This window comes from Grammomys surdaster, unplaced genomic scaffold, assembly GCF_004785775.1.
Source record: "Grammomys surdaster isolate TR1022 unplaced genomic scaffold, NIH_TR_1.0 373, whole genome shotgun sequence".
Classification (NCBI taxonomy): Eukaryota; Metazoa; Chordata; class Mammalia; order Rodentia; family Muridae; genus Grammomys; species Grammomys surdaster.
In genome coordinates this window covers 130,261-150,679 of record NW_021604792.1, presented here as the reverse complement: position 1 = coordinate 150,679, position 20,419 = coordinate 130,261, and the positions used below count along the sequence as shown (strand labels likewise).

Genomic DNA, 20,419 nt, shown 5'->3' with positions numbered 1-20,419 from the left:
CTTTCTTTCTTTCTTTCTTTCTTTCTTTCTTTCTTTCTTTCTTTCTTTCTTCTTTTGTTTTTTAGACCTCCTGGTTGTATCAACATATACACTCTCAGGTACATCACCAGCACTATACCTGCTTGCCTGAGGCCAGGCATCCCACCATAATGGTGATGAACTAACCATTTAAAACTATAAGCAAGGCCCCAGTTAAATCTTCTTTATAAGATGTCTTGGGCATAGTGTCTCCTCATGGTAATAAAAAGTACCAAAGACCCAAAACGACCTTAGATCAAATGCCAATCATTTGTATTGTGTATGGAATCTCCATTAACTTCTCAGATTTCACCTTTCATCTGGGTTTTCAAAATCACTGCCTTTGAATACATCCTGCTAAGCCCTAGAGTTGGCTGCTGCTCAAAGAAAACATAGGCTCAAGTGATGACTAACTGAGATTATCCACTTCGAAATAAGATAAGAGTCCAATTTTGTTAACTTTACTGCTGTAATGATTACCAAAGTAGAAAGTTATAATCTTATCTGTACAACCAGAACATTAAGAAGTAAGGAAATATCAACTACTACAAAGAAAAGACTTTAATTAAAAACAACAACAGTAACAACAAAAATCCCCCCAAAATAGTATCAGGTAGAAAAGCAATTGAATTCTATAAATAGTTTATATACTGTGTTGGTTAATGTTCCTCTCCCCCCTCTTTCTGCTTTTTCTTAGATATTTTTGGCAGCCCTCTCATTCACCTACATATGCAAAGGACTAGGTGGAGTCCTTATTAAAAGTTCCATCACTCAGATAGAAAGAAGATTTGACATACCATCTTCCATTTCTGGTTTGATTGATGGAGGCTTTGAAATTGGTAATGTTTATTTCTATATAACCACCAGACTTACAGAGGGAAAATTGAGTCCAGTCATACACTGTACCCATGTTTATCAACCAGAGATAACTGTCCTTTCTGAAAAAATACAGCAATATCATTTTTGTTGTCATGTCTTGGGAAGCAGTGCTGCTGATGCCTAGAAGTTAAAATCAGTGATATTACTGAATCCTCTACAAAGTGATGACCAACTGCTCTGCAAAGAGGATTTTGAAGGATTGGTTTTACACAGACACGTTGCTTTCAAGCTTACTCTTGGGAGACTTACTCTTTCCTCTCTCAAGACCAGAGATAAAGAAAAGTTGAGGAGCCATATTGCCTTTGATTTAAAGAGTGAAGAAGAGCTTTGGAAAGATCGGTGTTGTATCTCTGCTCTTTACCTCCCTGGAGGATTGCTCTACAGCACTGTAGATGTTACTCTGCTGCCTTCACTTTAGTTTTCACATCTTCTTCCATGATACTAAAGCTCTGTTCAGTTGAGAGAAGGGATTCTCTTCTAACCTCTTGAAGCAGAAGGTTGTTGCATCTGCCCCTACTTCTTTATATTTTTCTCTTTAATTATTTGAAGACCCTCACTATTATGTCTATCATATAGATTTCCAACAATTCCTACAAATTTGAGGGTCATTTTCCTTAAAACTTGACTTAGGGTATGTTTAATCCAATATTTTTTTATAAATAATTACATAAGGAATTACCCATCTGCCTTTCATCATGGATCCTAAAACTTTTTTGGTGCAAAAGATATCATGTATATATATACGTGTATATGTGTATATGTATGTATGTATGTGTATATATATATATATATATATATATATATATATATATATATAGTGTAATACATATATTTACAGAGTAATACACACACACATATATATGTATATATACATACACACACACACACACACACACATATATATATATATATATATATATATATATATATATATTACGGTGTTAGACATCCCTCTCTCAAAGCAACAAATAAACAAATTAACAAACTGAATTTGTGTGTGTCAAGGTTGTGATGATGCCCTCAGAGGCTGAAAGGGGGCATTGGATACCCTGGAGTTGCAGTTACAGGCAGTAGTGAGCTACCCAATATGGTTACAGAAGCCCAAACACATCCTGTACAAGAACATCAGTCCTCTTAGGCACTCATACATCTCTCCAGCCTCAACTTTGTTTTCCCCATGAAGCAATTACAATTTCACAGTTATAATAATATCAATATTCAATGTGACTTTATAGCATATTTTCTTGCCTACAGGATTCTTGAATCCATGATTCTGAATGTTATCTTTGATTTTTCTTAGTATACCTCTGACAATTATTTATAAGTAAGAAGCAATGAAGTCCTATTTTTGGAAAATGTATTTCTCAAAGCTTATAGCTTGAGGATTTAAAATCTTGAGGCTTGTATCTTTGAGCCCTCATTACTAAAATCTCATTGATTATCTATCTATCTATCTATCTATCTATCTATCTATCTATCTATCTATCATCTATCTATCTACCTAACATCTATCTATCTGTATCTATTGATAGAGGCTCATTGCTTTCAGCTGTGAACACTGCAAGTCCAGCCGAATATAAGTTGACCTCACACTGTAAATTCCTGGTACCCTTGGGAGGTTCTGTATGTCTCCTTTCCTGCCTGTTTCTTGTTTTATGTATGATTGGCTGTCATCTTATATAATTAATTTTTATACATTTTCTATTTTTAACTTTACAATATTTTTCATTTCCTTCTGCTATTTTTGATCTTTCACATTTAAGGATTCCTCCACACCCAAATCTCTTCTCTTTCCAGTTAATTCTTCGTTAACTGTTACTTCATGTATTTTTTTGGCTAGTTGTCATTTGTAATTTCATGTCATATAATTTTTTTAACAATAAGTAACTCTTTGTAACTACCTATTTGTTGTTTAAGAGATGAGATTTACTCATCTATTTGGAGTTTTCCATTTCCCTGGATAATTTACAATCAACACGATATTTTAAGTAGTAGTTCATTGTGAAAAATTTACCCAAGCTCCAAACTAATTGATTTTCCCTGAGGTCTGATAGCATCTCTGCCCACCTACCTGTTCTTATTACTAATGAGTTTTATCATTGGTTTGTAACTTAGTTTGTGGTTTGTTCTTTTATGATATTTTTGTCAGGGAATACCTTAGCAAGTCCATATTACAGATATAAAGAAAGGCAGGAATCAGTGAAAATTGCATTAATTAATTAATTAATTAATTAATTAATGTCTTTAATTCCTATTAGGAAGCCTTGTCCCTACTTTCCTCATCTTAGTACACTCTAGACAACTTTAAATTTCTCAAAAAAATTGGCTTTTACCATATTGTCAAACAATTATTTCTAAAACATATTCCATAGACAAGTGCAAAAACTCATAATTTTTTTTTGCAACCCAGAACCCAGTGCTTTCTGTGAGTTTTGGTACAGATAAGGGGTAATATGATATGTCTAGTTTAAAGTGACATAGATATTGACGGCTGCTTAAGTTGGTTCCACAAGTAAAAGTTGATACTAACAACAAAACAAGGAACTGGAAAAATCTCTCAATGGTTAAGTGTGCTTACTGCTGTTTATGAGGACCTAAGTTTGATTTTCAGCGTCCATGTCTGATGGCCCACAACCACTTGTAACTCCACCACCAAAGGATCCTACTGTCTCTTTTGGTCTCTGTGGCTAATGCACTCATATGTTAATATATACACATGAGTTTAAAAATAAAATCAATAAACCTGCAATAAAATATAAAACATAATAAGAATGCTTCTACATTTTTTTGGTTTTGGTTTTTGGTTTTTTTGAGACAAGGTTTCCATATGAAATAGCCCTGGCTGTTCTAGACTTGCTTTGTAGAACAGGCTCACCTCAAACTGATGGAGATCAACCTGCCTCTGCCTCTAGTGGGCTGATTAGGGGTGTGTACTATCATGCCTGACTAGCTTCTGCTTATTCTTTTTTTTTAAAGATTTATTTATTTATTATTTATATGAGTACACTGCAGATGTCTTCAGACACACACTAGAAGAATGCATCAGATCCCATTACAGATGGTTGTAAGCCACCATGTGGTTGCTGGAAATTGAACTCAGGACCTCTGGAAGAGCTGTAAATGCTCTTAACCTCTGAGCCATCTCTCCAGCCACTCCTTAATTTTAATACCATATTTTTCCATGATTAATTTAATTAAGGTGAGTTTTCTCTTGTCAGTCAACCTGAGAAAAGTACTAAGTGTTTTTGTATTTATACACAATGACCGTCATTATTTGCCATCATGAATTAAATTTACATAACTTGTTTTTTTATAGGGAATTTATCAGTTATTTTATTTGTAAGTTACTTTGGATCCAAACTACACAGACCAAAGCTGATTGGAACTGGTTGTTTTATCATGGGCATTGGGAGTATTCTGACTGGGTTGCCACATTTCTTCATGGGATAGTAAGTATTGCCTAGCCAATCATCAAAGTAGAGTAATTATCTCTTCCACAGAAGCTATCAGCTGTAGCTAGGACCCCAGTAAGAAGTAGGGCCTGGAGATGGTCTACACTATCCATGCAGGAATTATACCTGGTTTGATTGTGTGCTAAGACAAGACAAAGTTCTCAGCTCTGAATGCGACTAAAGAGAGAACAGTGGGTGCTGAGATGCCAGGACCAGTTTCACGAACACACACATGCAGACACACACATACACACACACACACACACACACACACACACACACACACACACACTCACACACACACACACACTCACACACAAATACTCACATACAAATATTTAACCTTTGTCACACTTGACATTCACACTTGTCACCATATTAATACCATATTCTTCTTAAAATTGACTGTTCAAAGAATTTTCCCCATTCTGATTTTCATAATTTTATGCTCTTTCAATTTATTTCTCTCTGTGTGGCCTCTTCATCATACCGAGACATTACTGTCATGGCTAGTGTCAAAATGCCTGCATCTCTCTATCTTTACCTTCAGTCTAATTCCTGAAATGTATTATATGAAACATATGCCTCAAATTTAGCCATAGTTCACATCAGGTGACTGTTTTAAACACTCAAGGTCTATGTATCGATGCACCATGTACACATTTCCAATGGACATTCACAAGGTTTTCTGATCCATGTATCACAACCTGAACTCACTATATTTGCCAACATCTGCTCATTTTCATATCCATTCATTCAGCTGTGATTCTTACAACTGTAAAAGAATTCAGATCAAAGTCAAGGATGTCAACCCAAGCTGTTGATTTACTGCAGCACAGAAAACCAGCACTCCCAAAGATCTTACCTAATCAACATCCCTTTGTCAATGTAGAAATCCATGTTCTTACCCAAGCTGAAGCCAATAATGGAAATTTTGCTTTCAGTTTTAATTCTATTAGTTTTTGAAGGATTTATTTCTTATTCTATTAGTATGAGTGTTTTGTTTTTGTGGTATTTATGTGCACACATGAATGCAGAGCCTATGGAATCCAGAACAAAGCATTAAATCCTATAGGATTGGAATTACAGTTAGTAAGTCTCCTGACAGGTACTGGGAATTGAACTGGGATCCTAATGAAGAACAACCAAGACTCTTTACTGTTGAGCCATCTCTCCAGCTTCTCAGCTGTACTCTAATTAATACTCAATACAAGAATATGCTTTTAAATGCAAATACCATTTTCCTAATTTTGCTTAAAACTTCTTGTTCTCTAGTACAGATTTTGAAACTTCAGATTCCAGTTTATCACTGGACCAGAAAACCCATTGAGTTTATTGGGACCACCCTCTATTAAGATAGAGTTGAGTAACATAAAATATATGTAGGAAAATATTATCCTGCAATTACATCATTCAAGATATAAATATATTTGTGAGTGGGCATAGATACTGTGGCAGAGATACAAAATTGAGTTAGTGTAAGTCACAATAAAAATTTTGAAAGGTCTCACCTATGGGTTAATCACATGTCAACTCACTTGTGCATGTGTGTTGCTTACTGACCAGGTCTTTGACTGTTGTAGACTCACTTTCCATTCTTCCCCACAGTTGACAAGCAACTGATGAAGCTGCAGTCCTCTACACCTGCAAATGTTTCACTTTTACATGCCCTGGCCCTACAGCCTTGTCTACTGTCCTCTGGAGTCCATCTCAAACTCCTGCTTATCACTACTATTCATGTCACAGTTTCTATACAAGGCAAAGTCTATAACATCCATCCATTCCTAACATCCATCCCTTGAGCACAGCTAATGATCTATTATTTCTTAAAAGGAATGAAAGTCCCTATGGACAAAACCTGTGCATTTTGATTCAGTTTTGAAGTAATGTAGAATGCTTGGTATACACTTGGTGGTCCAGCATAGATTACAGGTATAGTAGTACTTTTCAGGTTACTCTATATGTCCCCATTCTGATTCCATTGCCTTTGTTGCTATTAAATTCTATAAGCTGAAGTGATTAGAATTTATTAAAGTTTCAGAGAGTCAGACATTGGTTCTTGTGTGCATATTCATCCATTACAAAATTCAGCTGTTTTGATAGAAAAGGTAGAAGAATTAGCATGCCTTTAATAGTGATTTGAAAACACATTTCTCTAGCTTACTAAATATTTACTCAACAAGAAGTTTATATTACTGTCATCTTAAAAAATAGATAAGAGAATGATTACACTCAGATAGCAGTTTACAAAATAGAAAGGGGAAGCTAGAATTTTTCCCATCATAAACAAAGTACCATCTGTCACATTAAGGTGATCAGCCACCTTGCCTGAGTGACAATGAATGACCTTAATTACTGGGCCTTTTCCCCATTTTACTGTTACTTATTATTTGTCCTAAAATTGAGGCTTGAAAATTATCAGAGGATTCTCACTGACATGGAAAAGATAAAGATACAATCAATAGTTTCTGAGGAAAGTGAAAATTCTTGGTATATAAGCAAAATGTCAAGGATAGTGATGTCACTATAGTTACAGGTATGCAACAGAAATTGACATTGGCTCTTTTGGCAACTCCACATTGACGTGTTTAAACAATCAAATGATATCACTCAATGGAACACCACCTGAGATAGTGGAAAAAGGTAAGAATTAAGAGTAACAGTGACTAATATTTGAAAGTTTGTAAATAAACTATTCAAATTTTTGTAAAATGTATCAGCAAAATTTGATTTAAAATAATGCTTCATTTGACTTTGATATACAGATATAATCATAGTGTAAACATGATATAGAATTAGAATTTAGAAATAGATGAAGAAGAGCTAAGGACTATTTCAGCTAGAATTTGGGAAGAACATTTGCAGGTAAAATAAAGGTATGAAAACTGACTGTGCATATGTCTGAAATCCCAGCACAAAAGTGTTGAAGCAGAATGATTGTGGCTTTGAGTCCAACCTGAGCTATGTAGTATGCACCAGTGTCAACAGACAATTGAAGCAAGCAAAAAGGCATTGTATAAACAAAGGAGAGGTTCTTTTGAAAATAAAAATAATTACTGCGATTGAAAATTTAAAAATATTCTATTAAGAAAATATACGTTTAACACTCTAGATCGTTCTACCTATTGTATCAGATGTGGGAAGATTAAAATTAAAAAATAAGAAGTTAATTCTTTCTTATTTTTTGTATTAATGTGATTGAATAAATTTATCACCATTTCTGGAAGCTGTTCTTTTAACATTTATTAAACAAAAATTACTAAGTTTTTGTAATTCTATTGTTATTGATCAACCCCAAGGAAATAATCAGTAAAGACATATTTGTCATTATAACCAAGACATCTCTTTGTGACAGAAGGAAATATTTAAAGTATTTTACAACTATAAATACAAAATTAGGGTCTAGAAAAATGGCTCAGCAGTTAAGAGCACTAGTTCAATTCCCAGCAGTCACATGATATGTCACTACCAAGTATGACTCCAATTTCTGGGGATACAACACCTTCTTATGGTCTCAGACAGTACTGCATGCATGCATGTGGTACACATACATATGTAGGCAAAACAGGCGAAATATTCATATATATATATATATATATACATATACATATACATATACATAAATTGAAGGTACTGTGTATATTCTGAAATTGTTATTTCTTAAACATGATTAAAATTTTAACACAAATTAAAACAAAGGGAAAATAAACATGGATATTGTCTTAGCACCGTGCTGGCAGTCAAGCTGATACGTAAAAGTGAATATTTAATTTTTGTGGAATTTCTGGTTTCAATACTGTAATAGACATTTAAAGTAAAACATGTTTTTGTCTGCACAGGTTGTGTAAAGGGGTCCAGGTCATACATGTGGATTTATGTCTTGATGGGGAATATGCTTCGTGGGATAGGGGAAACACCAATAGTACCCCTGGGAATTTCCTACATTGATGACTTTGCAAAAGGAGGACATTCTTCTATGTACATCGGTAAAGTACAGAGAATATTATGTTCAGTGCTTAAGTGTTCTGGGTATAAATTTGAAATGGTAGCACTGCTAAACTAATCCTTTTCATTTTTATATTTTATGTATATGAGTATGTTACCTGCATTTATGAATTTGTCCCTAATGTATGCAGTGTTCAAGTTGGCCAGAAGAATCTCTAGTGCTGCTCTTAAAAACTGAGATATCTCTCCAGATCCCTAAGTAAATTAAGATTTCTACAAAAATATTATTTCAATAAATTCATTTTGTAACATTACATTTTAAAAACTACTATATAAAAATCATACATTTACAAGTTCAAGGTGGACGAAATCCCAACATGTAAATGGGAGGTAGGCACAAAGTCCTGTCCTTAACTAGGAGCAGTTAGCAACTGATAGATATTGGGGGAAGGAGATTAAGGTTTTTCTAACAGTGTGTTCTCTGATGGGTTGACCATGCAGTGTTGACAGCCATCTGCAAGAGGATAAAACTACAGTAGATGAGATTTACAAACCTGGTTGGGTAAAAAAGTGTGAATGCATCTGGGACAAGTGGAATATAATTAAAATTTGTTGTGTAAAGAAAAATATAACTATGTGCACTTTGGTTCTGATTGAATGGTTTTGAATATTTACAGGTACTCTGCATAGTATAGCAATGATTGGACCAATCCTTGGCTTTATCATGTCATCGGTGTTTGCTAAACTATTTGTAGACGTTGGATATGTAGACCTGAGTAAGTAGAATTAGAAAAAGACATCAGAAGGCTGTTTTTCAAATTCCAATTACCATGCCTTCAGGTTACTGGTTTAGTTCATTCAATAATTTAGTTACATAATTATTTTCTTTTATAAATTTTAAGTGGTAAGAATGTGTTCATTATTTTAACAAAACAAATTCCATCTCTTGCTTATGTCAAGCTTCTACCAGTAAGTATAAAATGTGGCATTGGTGATAATCTTAATTTAGGTGAACAGATAGAAAATACACTGATTATTAAAGAGCTGAATCATCTGCACTTTCACTTGGTGGTAGATTGGGTTTAGAAATGGAATTATAGAGTTAAGCTTATGGATGATGTTGTGTGCTTGTTCTATTGGAGGAAGGTTGGAGTAATTGAGCCTCTTTATCATGTGTCTTAGTTTTGATGTTTTCCATGGACCTAACAGAGGGCTTGGCATATGGTCCCCTTTAATTAGAAGATGAAGGGATTCATTCTAAGTGACCCTTCTGGCTATTCTTTTCCCTCAAAGCAAGCATTCTTTCATACTTCAGAAAATCTGACCAAAGTGTGTAAATTGTCTTATCTTCAAGCCCTCCTTCCCCTAAATATCACATCTCTCATCTGCCTCAACCCAAAGTCTGTAAGAATATTTTCCAGCATAAGCTAATTCTTTTAGACCTGTCTTAAGTGTTAGGTCTTCATCTTGCATCAAGACCTCGATCTATCAATCTTCCACCAGATCCCTCCCTGGAGAATCCCCTTCTCTACCCTCTCTTTATCACAAAGCACTCTCCAGTGTCTTCATTATTTTGCATATATGTTTTCTTCACGTCCTTAAACAACTTTGTGTTTGGTTTTCTTTTTCTACTTCTCTTCATAAACAATTATCTTGAAAGAAAAATCTGAATTTAGAAGACATTTCATTTTCCCCTTCCAGTACACTTCTCAGAGATCATCTGTTTTCAGTGGCTCATGAAACAGTCAGGTAACTTTTTCAAAACTATTTTCTCACTTTTTCTACTTTTAGATATCTAAATGAACTCTTGGCACTCAACTTAAAAAATACAGTGCTCACAGTATGACTCTAAAAACTTATGATGTTTGGTATAGTCTTTCTCTTAATGAATTTCTTAACCTTAATTGTATAATTTACTTAGTTTTTACATAACCTTCCTTCCATGTAATCTGATAACAGCTACTGCCTCATACTTTCATAATGCTTCAGGAATATTTGTTATACAGAAGTATTGTTAATGCTTACATCCTTATAGTAATTTCAGACTAGAGTTCAGTTTGGCAGCCAGGCTCTTCAGAAGTAGACACATGGTTTTCTGTGATCACCTTTATCTTTATAATTTGACTTCCTTTCCTCTCTCCCACTTTTCTGTCATTGATACTCTCTGCAGTAAGCATGACTATTGGTGGTGTGAGTCTCAAAAGATCCTTTCATCTCACAGATATGAACATCTAGTGAAGAATTTTCCTCCCCTTTCCATTAGCATCATTCTGAGACTCTCATCCAACATGTTCTCTTCTTCTGAGATGCGACACTTCACTGATTCCCAACAGAAGCAGAGGCCACCAAATGCGTGATGATCCTTTAGATGTCATAGGAAGAAATCTGTTTCAATATATAAGTAGTCAGTGTATAAACAAATCTGATTTTCTATCTCATCAGGACTCAATGGCTTCAAAGTTATTTCCAAAGTAGGGTTGACATCACAATTGGGCATGAGAAGGCACATGCCTCCAATCATGTTCCTTACAAATCCTTACACAAACACCCTCTCATTCACTTCCAAGTTAACCCTTGTTTTCAAAACTCATAGAGAGATGAGGTAGATGTTTTGTTGTAGCTGGAAAATGTTTTGCTATATTTAGAAATAACTATCTGTATTGTATTAGAATTCTTGGGAAATAGATGGCTATAAGGGGATGTTCAGACCTTTTTGCATCTTTTCTTATTCAGTAATGACTACAATAAATTTGACATGTTTGCATCCTTAGCTAACTCTTGATGCACTAAAAAGTAAGAATTTTCATAACTTTGTCTCCAGACAGCTTCTTAGTACTATAGAAAGATGAGTTTTGCTGTAATGTTATATTTAAAAATTTCAAAATTAAGGTCAGATCACATCTGTTATCAAGAATACTGTTGTAGGTTTAGTGTCAGTGCCAGGGTAGTGTTAACCCTGTTCAGTGAGTCTGGGTGTCTCTTTTTATGAGTACTTAGGAATGTTTTGAGAAGAATTGGAGTTATGCCTTTTCTGAGTGCTAGGCCGAGTAGTTCAGTGAACCATCTAGTGAAAAGCTTTTATTCTGTGTTTTTGCTACTGTGTCCTAAGTAGCCACAGGACTGTCCAGGGTTTCCAACAATTCACCATTCAGCTTCCACAGGTTCTGATATATTTAGGACGTTCCTCATCTTTTAAAGATTATGAACTATCATTCATCATTCACAGGAATGTGTATTTAGAGCTGGAATTAATATATTGTTCCTCTTCACAATGCAGAAGAAATACAGTTGAAATAAGAAGGGCAACAAATTCCTCAGGTTGAAATCCATCTTTTCTGGGTTCCTCTTAAACTCACACATTCACTGTGTTCCTTCCTCAGCTCTTCCATTGTCTGCAATCAATAGGGTTGTATATCCAGCAACTACAAGAGACAGATTGGTGCTCGCCCATTTTTAGAAACAATGTTAACCTTCCTCTGGTGCTATACTGACCTCAGGAGTGGGTACCAACAGCAATTTTCAGATGATAGTGAATGTTCATGCTTTTCTTTGGTTTTCAAGCCATCTTGAAATCTCTTGACCTAGGAGACCAAGAAATTCTCAGGCACTTCTAGCCACACCTCAGACTTTACGTGGATGTTGGTGATTCTATTCCAGGTCCTCATCCTTATATGAAAACAGTTTCTGGCCACTGAGCCATCTTCCTAGACTTGTTTTCTCCATACTAAAAGCAACAAATCTAATATTATTATTTGCTGAATATATATTGTTGATAGTTCTGCATTTGCAATGAAGTCTGTATATAATATATATGGCTGGTTCTTGACAATGGAAGTTGTAAGATGTCATCAAATGATAAATCCACTCCCCACTTCTAAGTTGACAAATGCCTACCAAAATTTTTGCATTTTAGGATGTATAAACTATAGTTTGGTTTCTTTATCTATGGAGGCCAGCAGTCTTACCATCATTGACTTTCAGGACAATTTTTGAAGTCCTGTTCTAATTATTCATTCCAGGCAGTATCCGAATAACTCCTCAGGATGCTCGTTGGGTTGGTGCCTGGTGGCTCAGCTTCATTGTGAATGGACTATTATGCTTTATTTCTTCCATACCCTTCTTTTTCCTACCCAAAATTCCAAAGAGATCACAGAAGGAAAGGAAATATTCAGCATCTCATAATGTACTCAAAACAGATGAAGAAAAGAATCACATGACTTACTTAACAAAGCAAGAGAAACAATCTCCTGCCAACATGACTGGTAAGGATTCCATAGTCAGTCAATATGCAGATATTAATCCTACTGAAAACTGAAAATATTTCAAAACAGTGTGTCCAACTTATCTATTTAGCTTTTTTCTGTACTAAACTTTTGAAACTCATTCTACATTTCCTATTAAAAGTGATATATCCTGTGTTAGTTACTTTTCTATTGCCATGAGAGATACCATGACCAAGGCAACTTATAAAAGAAATCATTACATTTGGCAACTCACATTTAGTAAGAGTTAGAGTCTATGAATCATGATGACTAAGAGGAACACAGCAGACAGTCAGTCATTTTGTAGGACCGTAGCTGAGAACTTAGACCTTGATCCACAAGTATGAGGCAGAGAGAAAGAGAAGGGGGGTGGAATTGTTAACTGAGAATGGCTTAGGCTTTGGAAACCTGAAAGTCTACCCTCAGTGACACCTCTTTTAATGGGATCACCAACTATAACCCAAATAGTCAAACATGAGCTTACAGAAGCCATTCTCTTTCCAGCTATCAGTTCCACGATTGTGTACAAATAATAGGATTAGATTTGTGGCTTTTAGTATGGAGAAAATATGCCCAGAAAGATGACTCAGTGCTTGGAAACAGCTGCTGTATAAGCATGAGGACCTGAGATAGAATCACCAGCATCCATGTAAAGAACAAAGTGTGGCTTGATGTGCATGAGAATGTCATGGGCTCCTAGGTTATCCACCAAGATCCAGGATCATTCTAGATCAATGAAAGATTTTGCCTCAAAGGAATTAGGTGGGGAGTGATACAGAATCATCACTCACTGCACTCTTCTGGACTCTGTGAGCAATTGCCAGAAAACTGTCATGCTCAACTCTGTGCAAGTATACACACACACACACACACACACACACACACACACACACCTCTTGTGCTCTCATACATAACACATACACACACCAAATAATAAAAGGAACAAAAGAATCACATAAAATTATATTTATTGTAAAAAAGAAGGAATATAGTTCTTTCAAATATTTTAATTTTTGGTGGTGTTAGGGATCAAATGCCAGGGTTGTGCACATACTGGTTATATGTTCTACAACTGAATGATATACACAGCTTCCTTGTTTCAAAGTTTAGTACAGATCATCAGTGACAGCTTTAAAAGTTAAATTCATTCATTCATTCATTCATTCATTCATTCATTCATTTATAAATGATACCAACCACTGTTTGTGAGTCCCTTGCTTTCTTCCAGGAAGCTATGATTCATTCCAGTGAGTTCCTTGCTACTGATAAGCATGCATAATGTACTCATGTTAAAATTGCCTATCCTTTGATGGACACCTGGATAAAAGAAAAGGAATTCCCAGAAAGGTTTCTTTCTAGTTATTTAGAGTAAATTTTTTTTCTTGGTAATTGTAATGAAAAAAAAAAAAGAATTACCTGCTAAAACATTCAAAAGTGAGCTGAAAACTCATAGTAGTCAAAGTAGTTGGTGGGCATAATTTAAGTAGCATTCTTTCCTGTTCAGTGGTACTATAAATTTCAAATATATGTTCTGAGGATCAGTGCAGATCCACAGAGAAGCTATGGTCAAAAATGTGATTCAGCAACAAGTGTAGAAAATTAATTGAGACAGTGAGGCTTTGATAATAATTTTCAGATTGCAAGGAGTAATGGAGAGCAGGGGGGAAGGGAGCAAATGAGAACTAAGCATATTGAATCAGACTGATGGCAATGCTATAATGAAAGCTATTTATCTGAATTCTAATCTGTGATTTTAATTTAAAATTGGAATGGGTTATCAGAATGAATTGATGAAATAGCAAAAACCAAACTAATGACAGTTACAAAGGTTCTGGGGATCATGAGTTGAAGGCTACTCTGGACTATGAGACCAATGTAAGACATGCTTCAAAACACCACCACCACAAACTAAATCAGTGCAATTATTTGTGATGGTTTGCATTTACTGCCAATTTAATAGACTCCAGAATCACCCAGCAGGCAAGCCATTGGGCATGTTTGTGAGGAATTGCTCACATTAGGTTAACTGAAATAGGGAGATCCCAACTCAATGTGGGTAAAACCTTTCATCTGCTGGGGTTTTAAAACTAAATAAAAAGGAGAGAGCAAGCTGAGTACCCATTCCTCTGTGCTTCTTGACTCTGGATGCTGTATGACCAGCTACCTCTGTCATTATCATGACTTCCATATAGTGGTGCTGTGTGCCCTTAAACTGAGAGCCACAATACATCCTTTCTTTCCTGAGTTTGTTTTGTCAAGGTGCTTTGTCACAACAACACTACAAGTAACTGCAACAAAAACATAACTCCTTAACAACCTTTTCATGTTTACTTTGGAATCAAAGGGCAAGTTCTCAGATGTGTCCCAAGACATTCCTCTTCTTTCATTTCTTCCTTTGATTATCTTCTTCACTCCATCACCCCAACCCAAGGACATTTCTGTGCTGGAGCTAACTATATTGTTTGGTTTATAATTGAGGATAGTTCAGTTTTCAACAAGATTAGTGTATTGATGTTGGCCATGAAAAGATAACATCACTGTTTCTTTTTTTTTTTTTTACTGTAGAAACTAGTAATGATTGAATAAAAATATTCATGAATCTGCCTATAGCAAGATTTCAGATCACTCTGTCTGTTCTATGTATTTATATAATTTAAACTCATACATATAATAAATAGAAGATTAGGGTGTAAGGAATGTTTAAGTTGTACAATTATGTTTTCTTCACTCTTGTTATTTCAAGGCTTTCTACGATCTCTGAAAAGCATCCTTACCAACGACCTATATGTTATATTCGTGATACTGACATTGCTGCAAATCAGCAGCTTGATTGGTTCCTTTAGTTACACATTCAAGTTTATAGAGCAGCAGTTCGGCAAGACAGCATCCCAGGCCAACTTTATGTTAGGTAAGACAGATTGTTTCGTAGTTTGCTTCACAGATGATGTATAAACTGAGGACATGCCTGCTCCATGGTTTGGTTAAGGGAAAGGTTTTTTTTTTTTGTTGATATTAGTGACAGAATGACCAGACACATATTGAAGGATCCAGAGCAGAAAGAGAAAGAAGCAGACTCAATATGTCTAGCAGCCTGGATCTAGCCAGGGCTATCTTTGAGAGAGGTAAAACTTACAGGGAAGAAAGAATAGAGAAAACAGTCAGAGAAATGAAAGCCAGCATTAAAAAAGAAAAAAATGAAGGAAGCAAGGGGTTGGGTGAGAATATATCAAAATAGCAGGGTGATAGGGGGAATAGGGACATGTAGGAAGAACAGCAAGTGAGCTGGAGTTTATGGGGAGGTGACAAAGGCTAAGGCAAGCTTGAACTTGGCAATGTGTAACAGTTACCTCTGATGCAGAAGGAACTGGGAGGCCAGCATGAGCTCTGGTATTCTAATAGGCAACACTGGTCATCATTTGTTCTTTCTGCCAGTGATAAGAGAAATGGCTCCTTTGGTAGAGAGGAACTGCAAGTTTCTAATGAATACAGGCTTTTTCTAATCACCAGAAATCTTCCTGTAACCAAGTTTGAGGTGTTTTCTGGCTGTTTGGATTGCCTTTTGGAGTGTGACAGATTAGAGATCCCTTTGGATCTGACAAGTGGTTTCCAGAGGATGTCCCCTGGAAAGCTGCACCCAAATATACTCCACCAACGCAGACACAGACATATACATACACATAAATACAAATGAAATAATCTCAAACCAAAAAAAAAAAGGTTTTAGACTGCAAAACTTGGTACATTTTCATTATTTTCTATGGTCAGGTGTCCCTCATAAAATTTATCTATTCAAAGGCAATGTCTGACATCTGTTACTAGGAAAAGAAGCCCTCCTTTTTTTGGCAAGAAATATTTTTGTCATTTCCACATAGAGCATGATCTTCCATTTCCATTTTGGCCTTCAGAAGCAACAGAATTGAATGGTTTATGTAGACACAGCATATTTCATATGGAAAGACACCACAGACGTCTTTCTTACTTAATTACAATGCTTTTCTCTTATTTCCAGGAAGTATAACTGTACCTACTACAGCAATCGGAATCTTTTTAGGAGGATATATAATTAAGAAACTCAAATTGACCCTGGCTGGACTCGCCAAGTTTGCATTTTTCACTTCCTCAATGGCCTATGTGTCTCAGCTGTTATATTTGCCCCTAATCTGTGAAAACAAGTCATTTGCTGGCATAACCTTGGCCTATGATGGGTTTGTATATATCATTTTATCAATAGAATGATGTGTTAACTCCAGTTAGAATCCTATGTGAGAGAACAGTAGGCTGAAACCAGTTTCCACTAAACTTTCAGTTAGTAAGGATCACAATTTATAAATTCCCCAAACAATCACTGTTTAAGATCTCCTAAGATCTCTTTTATTTCTCATTTAAAGACAAAATGGGTGGTGGTGATCATGACATTTTTAGAGAGTTCACAATGTACAATGGGAGCTAGGTCATGGATACCTTTATCCCCCTGGATAAACATACAGCTTTTATAACCAGCAAGGCCTGGGCATTACCTCACTGATTCTCATTACTTAAATGTCAACTTTTGGTGTCCAAAACCTTTAGCCTTCCCCAATACACTCTTGGCTAGGTTGTGAGTGTAGGCAACTTTCTCAGACATGACTAAATAAGCTTTTTCTAGCATTCATGTAAACAAATACCTGTATAAGAGACCAGTTCTTCACTCCAAACATGATTTTTATTTTCTGTGAACTGACCCTGCTACTCACCAATGTAATTAGTCACCCTGATACTCCAGGTGTAAAGTACCTTTCTTTTCTTCCTGGCATTTCTGCTTCCTAAGGCTGTGCAGACCCCTTATCATCTCCTAGCTACAGCTAGAAATTTAACAAGGCTCTTAAACCAGTAACATGCACAGATCTCTAACCAAATTTCTCTAGTATCAGAGTTTTCTGATTTTTCTTCTTTTCCTGTCCCTCCCCTCCTCTCCCCTGCCCTCCCCTCCCCTCCTCTCCCCTCCCCTCCCCTCTTCTCCCTTCCCCTTCCCCTGCCCTTCCCTCCATCCTTCCATGTCTGTCTCTCTTTGCTGTGTGTCTATCTATCATATATCTCCAGAATGAACCCAGTGGACTCTCACATAGATGTACCACTTTCTCATTGCAACTCAGACTGCAGTTGTGATAAAAATCAATGGGAACCCGTCTGTGGGGAAAATGGAGTGACTTACATTTCACCTTGTCTGGCGGGATGCAAGTCGTTTCGTGGTGATAAGAACCTGAATAATATGGTGAGTATCAATTTTTATTTTCTTACCTCTCCTTGCTCATAACTTCACATTAAATTTCACACTTACTCATCACATCTTTATAGAACTAAGGTCTCCAGTAAGGAATCTAAAATAGGTTCCTATATGATCTACATTTGTTAACAATGGAAGGTTAGCAATAATTCACATGAAATACTGCTTGGAAACATCAGATTTTTCTGTTCCTTGAATTCGATTTTAAGATTACTTCACTTGCAATTTTTCATTTTCAAGAGTTATAATATTGCCTTTCAAAACCTGGATGTAGTTAGGATTTTGAAAACTCCTTCTATGATACAAGCATCTGTCATAATTGGTAAATACTTTATACCTCAGAAGCTAAAGATGAATCGATTTTAGGGTTTTTTGAATTTCTTTTTTTTCATTTTATTTATTGGTTATTTTATTTATTGACATTTCAAATGTTATCCCCCTTCCTAATTTCCACCCAACAAACACCCTTATCCCTACCTCTACTTCTATAATGGTGCTCCCTAACTGCCTATCCACTCCTGCCTCAGCATCCTAGCATTCTCCTACCTTGGGTCATCTAGTCTTGACAGGACAAAAGAGCTCCCCTCCCAGTGATGCCCAATAAGGCAATCCTCTGCTACATATCCAGCTGAACTCATGGGTCCCCCCCCCCATATGTACTCTTTGGTTGATGATTTAGTCCATGGGAGCTTTGGAGGGTCTGGTTGGTTGATATTCTTGTTCTTCCTGTGGGGTTGCAGACACCTTCAGCTCCTTCAGTCCTTGCCCTAACTTCTCCATTGGGGTCCCTGCTCAGTCCAGTGTTTGGCTGCACCTGCATCTGTATTGTTTAGACTCTGGTAGAGGCTCTCAGAGGACAACTATACCATGATCCTGTCAGCAAGCACTTCTTGGCATCAGCAATAGTGTTTGAGTTTGGTGTCTGCAGATGGGATGTATCCCTAGGTGGAGCAGTCTCTGAATGCTCTTTCTTTTAATCTCTGCTCCAGTCTTTGTCCCTGCATTTCCTTTTCACAGAATTCTAGATTACTATTTTTTAGTTGGGTGGATGGCCCCATGCCTCAACCAGGGACCATGCCTATCCACTGTATATGGTCTCTACAGGTTCTGTCTCCCCTTTGCTGGGTATTTCGGGCTAATGTGCTCCATGTTGGGTCCTAGGAACCTCTTGGGTCCTTTGCACCTGCAACTTTACAGTGGGTACCCTAAGTTCCCCCTCCCTCACTACCATTCTCCTACTTTCAAATTCATGACTCTCCATACTTCTCCCCAAACTCCTCTCATACCTAAATTGCTCCCCTTTCCCCCACCTCTTCTCTCCCTCTTAGATCCCTCTCTCTACTTCCCATGATCATTTTCTTCCCCCTTCTGAGTAGGACTATAGCATTCACACTTTCTTGTGGTCTTCTTTCGTCTTGAATGTTATATGGTCTGTGAGTTGTATCTTGGTTATTCTGACCTTCTTTTTGACTAATATCCACTAATCAGTGAGTACATACAATGTCTGTTATCTGTCACTGAGTTACCTCACTCAGGATGATATTTTCAAGTTTCATGCATTTGCCTGCAAATTTCATGAAGTCTGTTGTTAATAGCTGAGTAGTACTCCATTGTGTAAATGTACCACATTTTCTGCATCCATTCCTCTGTTTAAGGACATCTGGGTCATTTCCAGCTTCTGGCTATTATAAATAAGGCTGCTATAAACACAGCGGAGCATGTGTCCTTGTTATATCTTGGAGCATCTTTTGGGTATATGCCCAGGAGTGGTATAGCTGGGTACTCAGGTAGAACTAGTTCCAATTTTCTAAGGAACAGCCATACTGAATTCCAGAGTGGCTGTACCAGCTTGCAATCCCACCAGCAATGGCAGAGTGTTCCTCTTTTTCCACATCTTCGTCAGCATCTGCTGTCATATGAATTTGTAATCTTAGCTATTCTGACTGGTATGAGGTGGAATCTCAGGGTTGTTTTGATTTGCATTTATCTGATGACTTAGGATGCTCAACATTTCTTTAAATGCTTTTCAGCCATTTAAGATGCCCCAGTTAAGAATTCTCTGTTTACCTCTGTACCCCATTTATAATAGGGTTATTTTGTTCTCTGGATTCTAACCTCTTTAGTTTTTTGTATATTTTGGATTTTAGACTCCTATTGGATTTAGGGTTGGTAAAGATCTTTTCCCAATCTGTGGGTTGGTATTTTGTCCTATTGACTATGTCCTTTGCCTTACAGAAGCTTTGCAATTTTATTAGGTCTCATTTGTCAACTCTTGATCTTAGAACATAAGCCATTGGTGTTCTGTTCAGGGAAATTTCCCCTGTGCTAATATGTTTGATATTCTTTTCTTATTTCTTACTATCAGATTCAGTGTATCTGGTTTTATGTGGAGGTCCTTGATACACTTGGTCTTGAGCTTTGTACAAGGAGATGAGAATGGGTCAATTTGCATTCTTCTACATGCTGACCTCTTGTTGAATCAGCACCATTTGTTGAAAATGCTATCTTTCGGCCGCCGTGAGGCCGGACAGGAGGGTTTTGGCTCCTTTGTCAAAGATCAAGTGACCAAAGGTGTGTGGGTTCCTTTTTGGGTCTTCAAT

The 20,419-nt window shown here is 36.5% G+C and overlaps 1 protein-coding gene and 1 long non-coding RNA gene across 5 annotated transcripts in view; one reads left to right on the top strand and one right to left on the bottom strand.

Annotated features, from left to right (window-relative positions):
- The window catches only part of LOC114632354, an 88,489-nt gene that overhangs the window by 44,093 nt on the left and 23,977 nt on the right, over positions 1-20,419 (bottom strand). The window lies entirely within an intron of this gene.
- Positions 1-20,419, top strand: part of LOC114632353 (solute carrier organic anion transporter family member 1B2-like) — a 46,499-nt gene that overhangs the window by 15,683 nt on the left and 10,397 nt on the right. The window contains exons 4-11 of the mRNA XM_028780892.1: positions 716-857; positions 4,214-4,346; positions 6,880-6,992; positions 8,189-8,335; positions 8,972-9,070; positions 15,300-15,464; positions 16,566-16,761; positions 17,636-17,807. Coding sequence (XP_028636725.1) covers positions 716-857; positions 4,214-4,346; positions 6,880-6,992; positions 8,189-8,335; positions 8,972-9,070; positions 15,300-15,464; positions 16,566-16,761; positions 17,636-17,807 — 1,167 coding nt within the window. The remainder of the gene's footprint in view (positions 1-715; positions 858-4,213; positions 4,347-6,879; positions 6,993-8,188; positions 8,336-8,971; positions 9,071-15,299; positions 15,465-16,565; positions 16,762-17,635; positions 17,808-20,419) is intronic.